Source organism: Ovis canadensis, chromosome 16, assembly GCF_042477335.2.
Source record: "Ovis canadensis isolate MfBH-ARS-UI-01 breed Bighorn chromosome 16, ARS-UI_OviCan_v2, whole genome shotgun sequence".
Classification (NCBI taxonomy): domain Eukaryota; kingdom Metazoa; phylum Chordata; class Mammalia; order Artiodactyla; family Bovidae; genus Ovis; species Ovis canadensis.
The window spans coordinates 33,849,983-33,868,738 of NC_091260.1; the positions used below are offsets into that span (position 1 = coordinate 33,849,983).

At 41.1% G+C, this 18,756-nt stretch overlaps 2 protein-coding genes across 3 annotated transcripts in view; both read right to left on the bottom strand.

Annotated features, from left to right (window-relative positions):
• RAB3C (RAB3C, member RAS oncogene family) overlaps positions 1-16,006 on the bottom strand; it is a 362,916-nt gene extending 346,910 nt beyond the window's left edge. Inside the window, exon 1 of one of the 2 annotated variants that reach the window (XM_069556501.1) lies at positions 15,854-16,006. The gene's annotated coding sequence lies outside the window, so the exon portion shown is untranslated. Of the gene's footprint in view, positions 1-10,311; positions 10,566-15,853 lie in introns of those variants that run through there. The other variant, XM_069556503.1, reaches the window with a different exon arrangement.
• GAPT (GRB2 binding adaptor protein, transmembrane) lies at positions 10,903-12,380 on the bottom strand. Its single transcript, XM_069556506.1, has one exon. The coding sequence runs from the start codon at positions 12,296-12,298 to the stop codon at positions 11,822-11,824; it is 477 nt and encodes a 158-aa protein (XP_069412607.1). The 5' UTR covers positions 12,299-12,380; the 3' UTR covers positions 10,903-11,821.
• Positions 16,007-18,756: the final 2,750 nt, after the last annotated feature.

The following is an 18,756-nucleotide window of genomic DNA, read 5'->3' on the forward strand; positions in this document are numbered from 1 at the left end:
CCACCCCCCTAAACAGCTCGGTGCTGCCTGATTGCTGGCTTTCTACATGTAAAATCTTCGATGGAGAGTCTCATGGTAAGAGAAATGGCATCACCTGATGCAGCTGTGTAAACACAGGAGGAGTTCTGCAGAGGTTCTGCATGCTGCCAGCCTCCATCCCTCCAGGCGAGCCCCCCACTGCCAGGTCAGAGTCCACACGGACTAAGATGAAGAGCCAGCTGACCTGAACCACTGCAAGGTGCTTATTGCAAACCAGGCCCATTTGTTCCCAGGAGGGGTGGAGCCTGTAGATTTGAACAAGGACAGGAGGAAGAAGTACTAGATTACAGAAATAAAGAAAGCAGGCCAGAGGAACTTACATCAGATCAGTGTCCTTAGCTCTTGGAAACCAGCCTTCTCGAACTCCGTACTGCTTATAAGGTAGAAAGAATAGTCTGGCTAAATGACAGTCAAGATCTTATGGAGATCTGCAGGAGCTCTGTGAGCGCACTGGGCAGCAGACACGAGACCCGCTGCTCTGTCTCTACAGAAAGTGCCCGTATCGACACGGATCAGCCAGAAGCTACAGGAGAGCTTGTCCTTCTAAGCCCAGTTACCGACACTGTGTTCCCCAAGGCAGATTCCACAAAGCATTGGGAATCCCCGAGGCCAAGTCCTTCCAATTTTCCTCCCTCTTGAACTTCACAGTCACCCACATGGGTCTCTGGAAGAAGTCACATTTGAACTGCAACCAAACTTCCCAATGTTAGTTGGAAGTCAAAAATGTAAACTTTTTGTTTCTGGATTGCTGGCTACTAAAGGGGACTTGTAGGTTTCAAGAATCTTCTCTAAAAGGGTGCCCTACAGTTATTGTTTAGATCCTAACAAAGCTTTGCCAGTAAGGACGATCATTTATGTCTCAGCTGAATGAAAGTATTTCCTAACTAGACCTCCAGAAACTGGATAACCGTTTCACTGACAACAAAAATCAGCTAGTGTTGAAGAAGAAAATAGAATCTTAGCAACCTCTAGAATACACAGGTTGTAAGCAAGTTGAACTGCTAATACGCAGGGTAGGTGTCATTGGTGGTAACTCTAATCACACACCTGAAGCTGTGGGATACCTCCTGAAGTTCAAAATGATTTCTGAACTGCTCAAGAGTTCAGGCTAGTTAGAGAATTGAAAATATTTGTTGTTGTTTACTCTTAAGCCATGTAATGGACTCAGCAACTCTTAATACACTTTGAACTCATCCAAATAACTGTGACAACTTTCCAAAGATTAGAGCTCACTGTGATAATGAAATCGTACCAAAGCATGTGAGTCAATGACTTCACAGTACGCATAGTGAAATTAGGAATTTAGCTATATTGTTCTACTGCATCAGAGTTCAGCTAGGACCCTTAGAGCTGGTGGGAGGAGCACAGATCTCACACATCTCCAGCCCAGCCTCCCTCAACCTTGTCTTCGGTTCATCAGTCTTGCCCCGTATTTTCCTGGAAAGGAATTGGAAAAGAGCTGTCTCGATGTTCACATAAGGGTAACTATTTTGAATTTAAAAAGTGGAAATGGCACAAGAAGTTTTTAAAAAATATATAAATTCAATTGCAATCACACTGATCAGAAATTCTGAGTGGTAGTTACAAGTGCATGACTGTTGAAATTTTCAAAATGAGTGACTATATAATAAATGAAGTTTATTTTATTGATCAAAATATGTCAAAGTACAAAGTCTCTGAAGAAGAAAATCATCAAAGGTACTCCTTAATGGTGAAAAGTCCAACAACAATATGTAGGTAGTATAACTGAGACAAGTTATACAGCAGATTAATGTTTTATATGCATCTCAGGCATTGAATAATCTTAATATCTGAGGCATTTTCACATATGATTGAGTTTTCACAATATCACAGGATTCTTATTAGTAGTACCACTTGTTAGCTGTGGATGTTTTTTTGACTCAGAGTGGATAAATACCTTTTGCAAAGCCACATAGCTAATATTTATTAGAACTGTGGTACTAATATAGATTTAGTATATTTATTAGTGTTTATTTTTCCACTCTATTACACCGCCTAGAAATACTTTAGTTCATGCCAGACCTGTGTAGAAAGCTAATCTGTATGAAATTTTCTCTACCAATATTTTTCTGTTTCTTCCTAATTATTTTTAATAGCAGTTTAACAACAAGCCCTTCAGAGAAACTGGAGATTTTGCCCTTTCTTTTACACAAACAAGCCAATGCAATGATAATGTTTTACAATAATGGGCCTCTTTTGTAGAAAGGCAGTCATTAATTCCCGTTTTCTATCTAGGTGAATTCTGCTTATATAATTAATACTTTAGTATTCCAGTGTCAGGAGCCTGGCCTGACTGCTTAAATAAATCAAATTCTTCTATTACAAGCTTTAATATCACCATGTTTCTTTCCTTCATAGCATTTATATAAGTTATGTAATTAGAATTATGCTTTTGTTTGTAAAGGATTCTTTTTTTTTGTTTTGGTATTTCATCTAGGCTGTTGGCACTGTATGTTTTTATTCACCGTTGAGTGCCTATTACGATGCCTAACAGCTAATGACCCTCAATAACTATTTATTGGGTGGGTAATGGATGGATGGATGGAAGGAAGAAGAAGGAAGTCAGCACAAGGTAGATAATTTTGGGCTGCTGGAAGTAAAGAAGACTGTATGTGACCTGGAATTTAACCTGGGCTTTGGAAAAAGGGCAAAATGTTTAACATGTCGTCCACATATTAAAAATATACCTCTTTTTGTTACAGCTTTTTTTTCCTAACTGCAATCGAGGAGATGCATGTTAAATTGAGTCTCACAGGTTTTTCAACACATGTGGATAAGAAGGTACTGTTATATTATGCAACACAGTTAATTAAAAGAGGAAATGAAAATCATTCTTAAATGACAAGGGTCCCACTTCTTCTCTGCTTTCCCTTACTACTGTATCCTTGGACTACAAAATACTTCATTAGAAAGGACTTTTACAAAACAGTAAAATTAAATAATTTCTGCAGATCTGTGTGATGCATTTGAAATAGTAGAAGCAAAGAACTACATCTTGACTTAGAATTAAGGGACACATTTGATTATTGTTTGTTCTGCAGAGGATCTGAAAAATTAAGACACGCAGTCAGCCCTTTCACTTGGTTCACATATGAGATTCAGCTGGCACTGCCTTTCAGGGGCCTAATTCCTGACTGCATGCCCCTATCTAGTCCTTGTAGATGTCTAGTTTTCAACTTTAGACAGAACTTTCTCTTTTGATTACCATCAAGGACATTAGCTAAATCTCTCAAGGATTCCTTTTTTGTGCATCTTTTCATTCCTCTTTTTTATAAATGTCCCACCTCCCATGCGCTTTTCTAGTCCTCTACCACACTTTTGCTCTAAGATTTAATTGGCTGATCTCACAAACTCAGAAGTAATTATTGCTTTGCTCTTGCTTTTTTATCTTTTTCTTTTAAATGGAGGAGATTCTCCCTTAAATGTAACATCAAGTTTTTCCTTGCTCAGGAATTTCACAATATTCTCCTTGATCTTCTGGAACAAACAGACTGAAAATAGCTTCTAGGCCCTTGCCATGCCAGCCCAGATAGGATATTTACTCTGTCATTAGCTGTTCCTTCAAATGTGCTCTTAGCCCTCTCCCTGCAATGCAGTCGTCACAGATGTCTCCCCACTTCCTCCCCCTTCCACTCGCCCTGAATGCACCTCTCCGGTTGGTCGTGTGTCTCTCTTATCAGATAATTGAGTTAAAACTGTATATAGCCTAGACAAATTGTGCCAGATGAGACAAGATGACGGCAGAGTACATTTTAAGAAATAATGACCAGAGAGGACGTGTCTGCCCCGCTCCTCTCCTGATTGATGGCCTTCATTACTTAGCTCTGGCCACACAAGAGCCACATGCATTAAGAAACCTGTATACTCTGCTCTCTTAGGACGATCTTTGCTTAACATTTAGAAAAATCAACATCATTTCTAGATGCAGAGAAGGCCCTGCTAAACAGAATAGAGGAAAGAAAGGCCTCAGGAAATGAGACTCAAAAGGATACCATGAAGAAGACTTGGATTAAGAAACGAAACAAGTTAAACCTTTCTATTTTCAGTCAATAAGAAAGGCAGCACGTTATGTTGAAAAGTCTTGAGTTCTGATCCTGGCTAATTATGAATCACTGTGTTACTCTAGGGAAGTCAAATAAACTTTTTGGGACTCGTTGTTTTCATCTGCAAGATGAGGAAGTCAGTCTAGATAATTTCCAAGCTATTTTCTAGGTCTGAAATTCCACAGTGTTAAGATAGAAGATATCATTAGCTCATAATACTGTGACAAAATAACCTGAGCAAATCTCTCATCAGAATGACTGGGTTCAAATTCTGCCTCCTTTTTTTTTATTGACACTAAGATCTCTGGTCAGATTTAACTTCTCGAAGTCTCAATCTTATCAGTAAAATGGGGATAACAATAGTACTAATGCAATAGAATTGTTTTGAAAGAATTCACATACAGCCTTATCATGGTGTTTGGTGCTTAGAAGCCACTCCATTACTAGGAATATAATCTGGACTACAGTCTTCTTAGAAACACCTAAGAAGGAAAATAAAATGGACATTTCTATGTATTTGCTTGATGAGTCTCCAATCTGCTAATCTGCTGTTTTAAAATATCACATTAATAGATAAAGCCTAGTTAATTATATTCTTCCTCCTAAATTCTCAATATCACAATTAATAGGTCAGTCTAGTATGGAGTGGAGGTGGGGAAGAGGGCCGGAGGCAATGGCTAAACTCTGCTTTTCATCAAGCCTTAACCTTATGCCTTTGATAGCTTCTGGGCTTCTGGGGAGCTCACCTCAGACCCCGTTAGCTGTTGTCTCTGTTATCAACAAAAAATTAGGATACACGTGGCACTGGGTGATCCAACTTCCATAATTTTCACTCTTAACTATTCACTAAAGCCAATCTGTCCTTAAAAAAGGAAAAGCACTCCAGGACCACAGAGCTGTTGTTTCCATGGCAACAGCATAGGTCAATAGCTGCAGTCACACCTTCATCAGCCTTGATTGCATCTGGCAATTTACCATCTTCTGCGCTTCCTTTTGTTTGAGCCTCTCTCATTTGCTTAATTCCCATTTCTGTTGGGAGAATCTCAAAATGCAAAGCTACAGGAGCTGAATTTAAATTAAAAGCTATGGGAGCCTTAATAAAACACTGGAGAGCACTGCTTATTTTATAAAAACGCATGGACACATGCTTGTTAGAATCAAGTCCTATATCCTGAACCTCAGAATCTCACTTCCCTTATTCTGTTGCAGCTGGGAGATTATATATTTGTAATAGCCTATGGTTTTTGGAAAAAATCCATGTCATTTCTGCCTTCTAAGACCCTATTCTGATATCATGACCTAAGACCCTATTCTGATATCCGTTTTATTAGGATCAAGTTCAAATTCCTCAGCTTGTGTTACAAAGCTTGGCATCAGCTGACCTTTGCTTATAGGTATCACCTTGCTCCTGCCCTTCTCCTCTAACAGACTACACTTCAGGGGTATTTATGTTCTTTTACTTCTTGAACACCTCCTGTACTCTGGGGCCTTACACATGCTATCTCCTGTTTTCGGACCATCGTTCCCTCAGCTTCCTTGCCTGGTTATCTCGTAATTGTCCTCCAGGTCTCGGTTTAGGACTCACTTTCCACAGGAAACCTTTCTTAACCCCAAGCCTGGTGAGTCTTGCATTATGCCACGTGCCTCCCTGTCACACCATACATCAATACATTCTAATAGCCTGCAGAAATATCAGGACTCCTTCAAACTGTGTGAGCTCGTCAAATGCAGAGGCAGGGTCTGTCTCTATTCCCCCCATCCACCAACCCCACTGCTGAATTTCCAGTCCTCTTTCAGTGTTTGCTACACCACAGTTCAGTTCAGTCTCTCAGTCGTGTCCAACTCTTTGTGACCCCATGAATTGCAGCATGCCAGACCTCCCTGTCCATCACCAACTCCAGAGTTTACTCAAACTCACGTCCATCGAGTCGGTGATGCCATTCAGCCGTCTCATCCTCTGTCGTCCCCTTCTCCTCCTGCCCCAATCCCTCCCAGCATCAGAGTCTTTTCCAATGAGTCAACTCTTCACATGAGGTGGCCAAAGTACTGGAGTTTCAGGCACTTCACAAATACTTGTTACATGACTGAAATCACTTTATCTTACAAGGTCATTAAAGTCTTTTGTTATAAATGTCAGGACTTTGGTGTTCTGCAACTTCCTGTCTATCCAACTGTAAGAATCTACCAGAAGGTGCTCCTATTCAAGATATATTTGCAGTTTTCCTATCCTTCACAGGGATATCAGTAGATAGCCATTCATTCAAAGTGGACAAATCCTAAAATCCCTGGTCTGTGGTATGTGGTTTTTTTTTTTTTTTTCATGATTTAGTCCTTTGATCACTGCTTTTTAGGTCCAGCTCAATGCAGTTAATCCTAAAAACACTCAAAAATAATAACCAAAAATGCTAAAGTAAATGAAGTAAGCAGCTCTTTCCCAAGGTGGCACTAGTGGTGAAGAACCTGACTGCCAATGCAGGAGACTTAAAAGGGACCTGGGTTTGATCCCTGGGTTGGGAAGATCCCCTGGAGGAGGGCATGGCAATCCGCTCCAGTATTCTTTCCTGAAGAATTCCACGGACAGAGGAACCTGGTGGGCTACAGTCCATGGGATCCCAAAGAATTGGACATGACTGAAGCAACTTAGCACTGAGCCATACACCTATAGCCATCAGACAATTCTGCTAGCCTGATGCCTCGAAAGCCCTGGACCCTGTTTTGCTACTATAACACAGTGTTACATTTCAGAGCTCGTCACTAAGCAGTCAGGGGAAGAGCAGGAAAGACATACTGTTTTCTAACTGTGCAACCCACCTGAGTTTAATGATGGGGGATCACAGGGACAAACTTTGTTTGAGCCAGGCACTGATGTTCAAGAGACAGGTGCTCAATACACGGTATACTGACACCATGATATTTTGAGGCTGATGTTTTTGACACTGGGACATTCTGAACTGTCAATTTTTGAAATTATTAGCAAGCAACCTGTGCAATGGATACCATCCCCGTATCTCTGAGCCTTCTCTCATCCCATCATTAATTCCATTTCTATTTCTGACACCCAAAGCTTGACTCCTCACCATCAGCTTGGCCCACGTTAAATTTCAGATATCTGAAGGATACTGCCCAGAAATAAGCATTAGATGGTGAGCTATGTGAATCAAGTGCTTCCAAAGGACACTGGGGCAGGAGAGTTCAGGCATAAATGTCTAGGTCACCTGGAGAAGGAGTGTGAGAAGGAATGGGGAGGCAAGGAAAGCCTCATGGAGAACCACTGTCCTGTAAGGGCATAAAACAGGAAAGGAGCTTTCAAAAGAACTAGGAAGGGGAGACAGGGAGCATGCTGCAAGGGATAACACAATGGAAGCCCTAAAAGGGGGTGACTGACTTACCGCTCCTCGAATCATAAAATTCCAGCTGGCGACTGGCTGAGAATAGCAGTCAAAAATGTGGAAAGACGGTCAGGTGGTGGTCCCTTCTCTTCCCTTTCCTCCATAGAGCTCAAAAGCCCAGTCTCCCCCCTGGCTCAAGGGCCCCTCTGCTCCACCCCTTCTACCTGGCTGGCACCACCTGGCCCAGATAGCTGCCATCACAGGGACCAAGATCACCTGTACTGAAATGGCAAAGCAGTCTCATGGCACTGAATTTATATTAAAATCTGGCTTGGTATATCCTAATGATTTGGTTAGCAAGCATAATTGAGTACATCCTATAAGCAAGTACTGATGCCCAAGCAGAGAGTAAGACAGAAAATGTTTCTGCCCTCACAAAGCTTGCATTCTAGGTAAAGGGAATAGATTCTAAGCATACACATAAACACTTGTCAGACAGTGATAAGTGCTAAAAGGCAACTAAGATAAAGGGTCTGAGATCCATGGTAGGGGGGCCATTTCAGATTGCGGGGGTGGGGGGGGTCAGCTCTGAGTAGGCATCTTTTGATCAGAGTTAAATGAAGTGGGGAGCTCACAGTGTGAATAGCTTAAGGAAGAGCATTCAGAGCTGAGAAAGTAATGTCTCTAAGTTTGGAGGACTGGCAAGAAGGCTGGTGATCACAGAAGCACACTTCCACACCAAGGGTGTGTGCAAGTACTAGTGTGTCTGTTGTTGTTCACTCAGTCACGTCTGACTCTTTTTCAACCCCAAGGACTGTAGCCTGCCAGGCTCCTCCGTCCATGAGATTTCCCTGACAAGAATACTGGCATGGGTTACCCTTTTCTTCTCCAGGTGACCTTCCTGACCCAGGGATCAAACCTGAGTCCCCTGCGTTGGCAGGCAGATTCTTTACCATCGAGCCACCAGGGAAGCTCACCAGGGTGTTTCCTAGTGGCCAATTGTTACTTACCTTCAACAAGGTTAGAAAGGCAGTAACGGCAGACGACTTCTTCCTTTTTTTCATATCTGCTTACCTTACTAGGAATTCTTGTGTGGGGTGTGGAGGTGGGGGCTTTGAGGAGGACGACAGAGGAAGTCAAGGAAACCATCATTCAACTTCTCTTTTTACCATACTCTCCATTCTCTGTCCCCTCTCCTATCTCCTATTCTTGCTTCTCTCTCTCCTCCTCTCATTCCCTCCTGCTTCACTTCTCCTCCTCCTCTTCCTTCTTCCCCACCCCCCCTTTCACATTTCTTTCTCCTATCTGCATTCTTTCTTGCAATATTTCTCTGCCTTCTTAAAATCTAAAAAGTGAAAATTGTCCTTGAGAGACAGAAAACAAAATTAGTCTAAGTCAAATTGACAGCAGCAGTTTGCACCTGAGTTATATTATTAGCAAAAGTAACCACAAGTACCACAAGAGGGAAAGAGGAAGGGTGTTGGGGGTGTGGGAAGAATGCACAGTAGCATCAAACATAATGACTGCCGCTTTATTGTGAAATGCGGCAAGTTCACACCCTGGGACCGGTAGGCCATCTCTGTCGGACCTCACAGCTAACGCCTGCCAACCATGAGCACTTGGCTCCTTGACCTTGTGTTCAGCCTGCAACTTGCGACATTTCACTTCGGTCTGACTTACACTTCATCATAACGGTAATATAGCGGTGATATACTTCAACACACTATTGATCGCCACAGAAAACAGGCCCTTGCGTAGCTCATTGAAAAACCTTGCTTTATTACCTTCTGTTTACTGTTCAGATCAAACTCTCAGAGCAGCTTCTCTGGTACCCGTCTGTGGCTGGTCACTTTGATGGTGAGACTCGTCCCCTTACCTAATACCATCTAGCTGTTCTGGATCAACTCCCTTGCTCATTCCAGCCTGATGCCCAGGATCCTACCAGGACAGAGATACTCTCTGGTGGTGTTTCTGTCAGGTTATTTTCAGCTACTATGACGGAGTACTAGGTAGGCATGGATATAGATTATTCTAGCAAGAACTTCCTGTTTGAGACTTCAAAATGACCATCTGCTCCAGGACCAACAGAAATCCTCAAGATCAACACAAATCCTGTTCACCTCTGGAAAGTGCCTAGGAGCCATTTCAAACCTTGCCATGATTTTCTGCCATGAAAACCTTTACAGATTTTCATCAGGGAGTAGTTAGTGAATGATAATCTTCCACTTCCATTTTGAGCCTTCCCAATTATTTCTCAACCCCGCAGCTCTTTAAAAAACGTAATGTTATGTCACTCGTCTGCTTAAAACTGTTTGTTAGATTCCATTTGCCACCATATTAGAGCCTGAGCCACTTAGCAAGACTGACGAGAATTTGCATTGTCTGCTGTTTCCTCCTTTGCTGACCTACCAGGTGTCACTTCAGTCCTCCCTAAGCTCCAGGCACCATGGCTATCCTTAAGTTCCCAGAGCGCCATAGCTTCCGTCATGCCTCAGAGTCTTTCCACATGCTGGTCCCATCCCTGTCACACCACATCTACACGGAGAGCCCCTTTCACCCTCAGGTCTCAGTTTAAGTGTCCCTTTAGACAGGCCTCCTTTGGTAATCTGATTAAAATTCGAATCCTTTTCCCTACCAAATGCCATTGTTCTCAAACACAGAATGCTTTTTTCCTTCAGAACACCTACTGTATCATTTTTAGTTGTATCACTCAGGGTCCACTTTGGGAAACAGTAACCATACCAGTTTGTTTTAAAATGGAGAACTGAATAGACAACATTAATTAAAAAACAACCACAAAAGTACTGATAGACTGAAAACACAGAAAGATGCCATTGATGTACCAGAGAGATAGTGAGTGCAGGAAATAGCCACCATACCTAAGACTGGGGATCATCAGAAACTTGGAGGGGGACTGGGACCTGGAGCTGTAGGTGCCGTTTGTTTCCTGCTGGTCCCTCGGGAGCTTGGAGGAGGGCTGCAGGAGCTGGTTCTCAGATACTAAGGGAAGGGTGCTGCTTGGCTGCTGCTGGCGTCTCTGACAAGGTGCAAAGAAGTTGCTTTTACTAAAGAGTGCTGGAAGAAACTGGAAACTGCGAACCACCAGTGATGCTGGAGTAACTTAAATGAAAATAGTACCTCTCAGGACAACAGGGAGAACAAGAAGGGGCAGGCCCCCTTTGCTTCCTGTTTATTACCTACCAGCCTTCCCCTTTTGAGAGATCCTAATGTGGACACACCTGGCAAAGGAAAAAGGTAGTTTGTGGAGTTCAGCCTGAGCAATTTAGAGCAGCATAGCCAACGGTGGGTTTAAGAAGTATCATAGCTTAATAAAGAGCATAGTAGTTGTTGATTGTCTTTTCTTTCATACTAGGCAGTGTGTGCTCAGGACCCATGTCTTTCTTTTCACTGTTTTACCCCGTCCATGTGTACAGCACACTAAGAAGTAAATAGAAGGTATTCAATAAATATTCCTTGGATGGATGGATTTATTAGATTGTTTTCAAAAGTACTTAGTGAAGAGTACAGTTCAATTCTTGTCAACTGAACAATACTGAGTGCCTCATATGGCAGTCTATAGACATTGGGGTTAAAATATGAATATGAGGCAGTTCCTTACTATTTAGTATGGGATTTAGGACATTTTCATACGACACTAAATAATAAAATGCCATTGCAAACACTCATATGTTTAAATGCCCAAAGAACTGAACAGGCAGCAAAATCTAGAGGACACCAGGAAAGAAAAATGGTATACGTGGGTTTGGAATGATTCAAAGACTCAGAAGGAAGAAGTTATGGTCCAAGACAGGCTTAAGAGGGGGCAGACAAGGAAAGCTGAGGAGGAGAGATGGGTTTGGCAGGTTTTGATGAACACAGAGAAGTGAGAGATTAGCATAAATCACTGGAAAAGTGAGTTTGAACTGTGTAAAATTCTGGAGTTAGAATTCTGAATAGTATGTCTTTTGCAAAGAGGAGACAGTAAGAGGTTTTATGCAGAGGAGTGATGTGGCCACTGGGAATGTTTTCTGAAGACGAATCTGGCAGCGTCTCAAGGATTCTGCAGTTATGCGGCATCACTGAGTATGTAGGAACTCAAGCCAGAAAGACTAGTGAGCAGACGGTGACAATCCCGAGCCAGAAAAGTGGTACAGATAGAAAAGGATAGCAAGTAATGCTCAGAAGGAAGAATCAATGAAACACAATTCAGAATTAATCCAAGAAGGATGGCGAGGATATCTAGAATTAGTCCACAGTGATATACATAGGATTCAGAAGGGTGGCAATAAAGGAGATCATCAAGTTTCAACAGAAGAATTTGATGGTATCAGTTCAATAAAGCCTCAGAGAATATTTACCCTCCAATAACTAAATACACATTTTGCAAAATTAATATGAATCTGGAAGAATATATATGTCTTCCTCTTGAGGGGCTTCAGAAGTACTAGGCTTCTTGAAGTTATAATAGTCACATGGTGTCTCGTTTCCGTAGATATGCTCCTCAGGATTGGTCTGCCAAGTATTTTCATACAGTTTCTTGTCCGTTTCTCCTTCAGCTTCAGGAGGACGCACTTTCACATTTTCATAGTTGTCGTGGATGTTAGTGTCCTTCCCAGCAGAATGGCGGTCTTGAGTTGGAACTGAGATTTTATGCCTTGGGCTGATAAACTGGGGACTCAAGAAGAATGTTTTAGTACAGTCTTTTCTCCTGCTTCTCCTCCTCTGCAAAAACTTTGGTAAGGTAAATTGCATGGTATTCTGGTGTTTCCACTGCCAAACACACCCGATTCCACAGATCACCAACAGTAAAAGAAGGGAAATTCCTATAGACATGGCCACTGAAGTATTTCCACAGATTCTCAGCATCTCTGCACAAACAATGTCGTTTGTTACTATGGTGAAGCCCTTAATGAATTCACAGGTACAAGCCACTGTAATTTCTCATAAAGTGTTGTTTGAAAGTAATTTCTGAAGCTTGTTTTGGCATTTCAGATATGAAAGGACATTATATGGCAAGATCTTGGTGTCAGAGGAGAGACTGAGTAACCTTGATTTTGGAAGCTGGCTCTCGTTGTATCTGATGATTACACAATTGTTATTGTATAATTGTACTGTGTCAGAAGGGATTTTATCCAACTCCGCTTCCTTTGCTATCAATGAATCACAAAATAAAGCACAAATGAGTGGAAAATAATAACAGAGTAGAAAACTCAAGAAAGGGAAGGTTGAACGATCTGCCATCCAGCTGCCTGCTATAAATTAAAAACATTTTAATTGCATATTTAATACAAGCATAATAAAAAAAAACCTGCTAATTTCTATCAGTACATTAAGCATTGGCATTTAGTAAACTCTTCCTTCAAGACAGAATATAGTACTGCGCTAGCTGCAGCACTAGGTTTTTGCTTTAATATAGAAGGCAGTACTAGCTGTTGTATTCAGTGAGTTTTTATTTTAACATAGAATACAGTCCTCACTGGTGTGAGTGGGTGGGAGAGTTAAAATGACATGTCTGCCGAAGTCTGAGTGGTTTTATCACTTAGATTTCAACATTGTTTTTGACAATAAGGCTAATCGTCTTCAAGAGAAAGATAATGCTTCGAACACAACAGGAGGCAAGGGAGAAGAGTACAGATGGACAATCATTTCTATCCCCTATCACCTCCTCTGTGAAGCCTCGCCTGCCCCTCTTTCTAGTGGTCGGAGACCATGTCTATTTCTTAATCACACCTTTCTTTCTATTCCCATATGAAAGACTTAGTTCTCTATTATAGGGGCTTCCCTTGTGGCTCAGCTGGTAAAGAATCCGCCTGCAATGTGGAAGACCTGGGTTCAATCCCTGGGTTGGGAAGATCCCCTGGAGAAGGGAAAGGTTACCCACTCCAGAGTCAGATGTGACTAAGCGACTTTCACTTTCTCTATTATAGCATGACAACTTAAATTACACAAAATTGTGTCTTTCTGTCTGGTTATATGGTGGAGAGAGATCAGGTCTTTTCCTCTGTATATCCCTAGAGAATATGTTTAGCACCTAGCACAGAAAAGACACTCAGTCAATATTTATTGAATAAATTATTAAATAAACATAGGACTCAAAATCTAAGCATCTGTTTAAGCTGATAGTTTAAAATGCAAGACATGTCTTGTAAAGTGTACAGTGTGTACTTAAGAAAAGAGTCCTTTGATGTAAAAACAAAATACCTGTAACCAAAATATTTAAAACAGAATTTGAGTCTTCCTATCATTAGTCTAATCACAACTTCCAGCAAAAAACTTTCATTTAATTAAGATAATTTTATAGTTTTACCTGTTGATGCTTTAAAATGGCAGAGGGGAGAGAAACTGGAAGTATTCAACTACTCTGAATGTTCTACTATGATTTATTTTATCAACAAAACATTACTGCCGTATGTTTTTAGACACATCCAACGTTGTTTTCATCATTGTTGTTTTCTTCCAGTTTTATTGAGATATATAATTGATATACCACACTGTATCAGTTTAAGTTATACAAATGGTGATATGATATTTGCATGTACCGTGAACTATTTACCACACTAAACTTTGTTAACATCCATCAGCTCAGTTAAATATTTTTTTTTCTTATGATGAGAACCTTAATGATCTACTCTTTTAGCAACTTTCAAATAGATACTACGGCATTGATAACTATAGTCATTCAGTTTCACAGTGCTTATCAGATGATGATGATGATCATCTGCTGAACGTCCATTAGTAGTATTTAGTTATTTGGGGTCAGCTTTTAAACACTGTTACATGAATTAGCTCATTTAACCCTACCATGCACAGCTGTCATGGGAAGTAGATACTACTACTATCCTTATTTTATGTATGAGAAACAAGAGGATAGTTAAGTAACTTCTTTAAGGACTAAGAAGTGATTAAATCTGGATTCAAGTAAAGTTTTCCCCTAAATATTATTCCTACCCAGACTTCTATAAATGTCTGTCAAGCACATCATCCATCACTAAATTTTTATAGATGATTAGCTCTGAGGTTCTTGGGGTTCGGAATCGTATCTTATTTATCTTTATATTACCAGCAGCAGTACTAGACACAGAATAGCTGGTTTGTTAAATACTTGCTAGTGAATACAGCAACCTGCCTTAGGATAAAAACAGTAGTGATAGACAAGAAAAAAAGAAACCCTGAAATTGTGCCCTGCTCTCAGTGAGTACTCACATACAACAGTGAACATTTCTAAACTTGTTCAAGGTTAGAATACATCAAATGTGCAAAGTTTCAATCTGGCATTTCACATAAAATACTAAATTAAATATGAGATGCAGCTGATTTATAACATTTCTTTGATAAAAGTATAGGGACAAACACCCCAGACTGCAACATCCTTTAATCTCTTTTGAACTTTTGCAGGTTCCTCCTTTCTAAGGCCAGACACAGTGCTATGTGTTCAAGGTTTGGCAAGCGACTTCAACCATTAGGATCCCACTTCCTTTCTGCAACAGCTGAGAACTGACCACATGTAAGATATTTTATGGTATAGATAGTAACTCATTTAAGTAAATGTTTGCCAGCATATTGGAACTAAACTTCAAATATTGATTGAAACTAACCAGCTTTTTAAAAAGTGCTATGGTTGCAACAGAAGCAGGAAGGCTTACCTAATGCCCTCAGAGGATAAGGTAATATATCGCTCTCTGGATTTCCAAGAGGAGAATTTACTTTTAACCATCTATGTCGTTCTGTGTGGAGTAGACATTTGAGTGCCTTCCCCAGATTAAACCTGTTTATCAAAGAAGTGTTTACTGAGATAAAGACAAAGAGATATCTTACAGGAAAATAAATGTATCTGTTCCCTTTCTTCAAAATAATAGGAAAAAAGCCCTGTAAGACAAAAACAAAGACCTACTAGAATGGGAAGGTGAAGGTGAAGTGAAGTTGCTCAGTCGTGTCCGACTCTTTGCGACCCCGTGGACTGTAGCCTACCAAGCTTCTCCGTCCATGGGATTCTCCAGGCAAGAATACTGGAGTGGACTAGAATGGGAGTCATGTTAAATAAGAGTCCTTCAAAGGTAACTTGTAAGTTTCACCTTGCCCAGTTTGAGAGAAGACTTTCAGTTTTGGAAGACAATTCCAACAGGTATACCCAACCATTATTCATTTGTCTTAAAATCACAAATTGTTGACAAAGTTCTGAAATTTTAGTCAGATACTGCCCTTCTGTTTGAAAACAAGGCAACACTAAAGCATACCCTTGTGCTTGTGAGCCTCTCCCCTAGTAAGGAAACATTGACCTCACAGGCTGTAAACTGGTTTTTCAACATATGGCCACCTAATGCTACACACACTGTGTTTGATAAGATAAAAAGCCATGCCTATTTAAAATGAACTATTATTTTATAGTTTCCATTACCCACATACCTTAAAGCAGGTTCTTACCTTGAGAGTTGCATGCCAAGCTTTCTTTTGTCCTTTTGGCTATGCTTCAAACCCGCTTCGGTTTAGAACTGGTTCCTCTTCTCACGTAGGTCAGTTACTTCCTTCTTTACCCCTCCTTTCAGATGATTTCATACTTGCAAAGTTTCCTGGCTCGAGAGGAAGTTCTTATCATATACATAAGAACTGAGATAAATTGCAAGAGTTTTTAAATAAGGAAGTCCAGCCCTTCATCTTTCCCTAGTAGTAATTCTCCAACTGTATCAGAAACTTGCGCATGAAGCCTAGGTGGTTTTTCATTTGGATGACATTTGCAGTCTTCACTTTATTTATTATTCTTTTTTAAACATCAGAAATGTATTCTCTCCCATTGTGGAGGCCAGGAGTCCAAATTCAAGGGGTGGGCAGGGTGGTTCTTCCGGACGCTCCAGGGGAGAATCCATCCAGGCCTCTGTCCTGGCTTTGGGTGCTCCCTGGTGTTCCTTGCTGTGTACACACAGCACCGCCATCTCTGCTCTGTTGTCTCATGGCTTCTCTGCTTGTATTTGCCTTCTGTGTACCTTTTATAAGGTCACTGTCCTTAGATGCAGGACCACCCAGATAATCCAGGATGATCTTTTCTCCGACCTTTCATTTGCTTAAACCTGCAAAGATCCTACTTCTAAATACGGTCCTGTTCACAGCCTCCAGGAATTAGGATTTAGATGGCTTTTGTGGGGGGAGCAGGCAGGGCACGGTGGGAATCACTATTCAACCCATTAAAATACCTAAAAAATTATGCATTTTACCTTTTAATATTTATAACTTTTTAAAAGTTTTATACTGTATGTAATCTTCAGGCAGTCCTCACTTGAGAATCAGCATTCTGATTGTTTTTTTTTTAACTTGCATTTTAAAATTTTTACAAAGAAATATTTTAAAATATGGTAATGCGCAGGTCTTGTTGATTAATCTGCTTGTATACTATCACAGTCCTTTCTCCCAACACTATCTCCCAGTGCCCCAGGTTACATCAACTTTGGTCAAACCAGTCTCACAATTTCAGTTCAGAATATGCTAATATTCTTTTAAACTGATAAGACAGGGTTTCCTAACGTATATTCTGAAGTGCACTGCTTCTGGGATCTTCTAGAGGTGTTTCACCAAGTAAATTTGAGAAAGACTGCTCACCTGGAGACTCATAACCACCTCAGCATCCTGAAGGCTGTGAACAGTCTTACAGTAAGTAAACAAAACCAACCAAATATGAGGGGAAAACTGCTTAACTTTCTTTAATTATAGTAGCCAACATTCCCTGAGCACTTACTATGTATTCTAAACCTCCATATGCTACTCAGTAAATCCTGGAAACAACTTGATGGGAGAGGACTCTATTTGTCCTCTCTTACAGAGGAGGGAATGAAGGCAGAGTGGGGGCTAATCACTCCCTTTGTGCGGGCTGGCAGTCTACCTCCAGCACCTGTGTGCTAACGCCAGGATTCGAGCTGTCTCGCTAGGCTGAACCCAAGTTTTCATCACATAACACTTATTTAACAGCACCTCTCAGAGGACAACTCTTTGGAATATCAATATGGGAAATGCTGAGTTAGACGGACATGATGGTAAAGTAATGGAAATTTTGCCTTTTAAGCGGTTCAGTTCAGTTCAGTTCAGTTCAGTTCAGTTGCTCAGTCGTGTCCGACTCTTTGCGACCCCATGAATCGAAGCACGCCAGGCCTCCCTGTCCATCACCATATCCTGGAGTTCACTCAGACTCACGGCCATCGAGTCCGTGATGCCATCCAGCCATCTCATCCTCTGTCATCCCCTTCTCCTCCTGCTCCCAATCCCTCCCAGCATCAGAGTTTTTTCCAATGAGTCAACTCTTCGCATGAGGTGGCCTAAGTACTGGAGCTTCAGCTTTAGCATCATTCCTTCTAAAGAAATCCCAGGGTTGATCTCCTTCAGAATGGACTGGTTGGATCTCCTTGCAGTCCAAGGGACTCTCAAGAGTCTTCTCCAGCACCACAGTTCAAAAGCATCAATTCTTCGGCACTCAGCTTTCTTCACAGTCCAACTTTCACATCCATACATGACCACAGGAAAAACCATAGCCTTGACTAGATGGGACCTTAGTTGGCAAAGTAATGTTTCTGCTTTTGAATATGCTATCTAGGTTGGTTATAACTTTCCTTCCAAGGAGTAAGCGTCTTTTAATTTCATGGCTGCAGTCACCATCTGCAGTGATTTTGGAGCCCCCAAAAATTAATTCTGACACTGTTTCCACTGTTTCCCCACCTATTTCCCATGGAGTGATGGGACCAGATGCCATGATCTTTGTTTTCTGAATGTTGAGCTTAAGCCAGCTTTTTCACTCTCCTCTTTCACTTTCATCAAGAGGCTTTTTAGTTCCTCTTCACTTTCTGCCATAAGGGTGGTGTCATCTGCATATTTGAGGTTATTGATATTTTTCCCAGCAATCTTGATTCCAGCTTGTGTTTCTTCCAGTCCAGCGTTTCTCATGGTGTACTCTGCATAGAAGTTAAATAAGCAGGGTGACAATATACAGCCTTGATGTACTCCTTTTCCTATTTGGAACCAGTCTGTTTTTCCATGTCTAGTTCTAACTGTTGCTTCCTGACCTGCATACAGATTTCTCAAGAAGCAGGTCAGGTGTTCTGGTATTCCCATCTCTCTCAGAATTTTCCACAGTTTATTGTGATCCACACAATCAAAGGCTTTGGCATAGCCAATAAAGCAGAAATAGATGTTTTTCTGGAACTCTCCTGCTTTTTCCATGATCCAGCGGATTTTGGCAATTTGATCTCTGGTTCCTCTGCCTTTTCTAAAACCAGCTTGAACATCAGGGAGTTCACGGTTCACGTATTGCTGAAGCCTGGCTTGGAGAATTTTGAGCATTACTTTAC

Excerpts from the sequence above, each read along its gene's own strand:
- GAPT (XM_069556506.1), bottom strand. The coding sequence starts at position 12,298 with ATGCTGAGAATCTGTGGAAATACTTCAGTGGCCATGTCTATAGGAATT.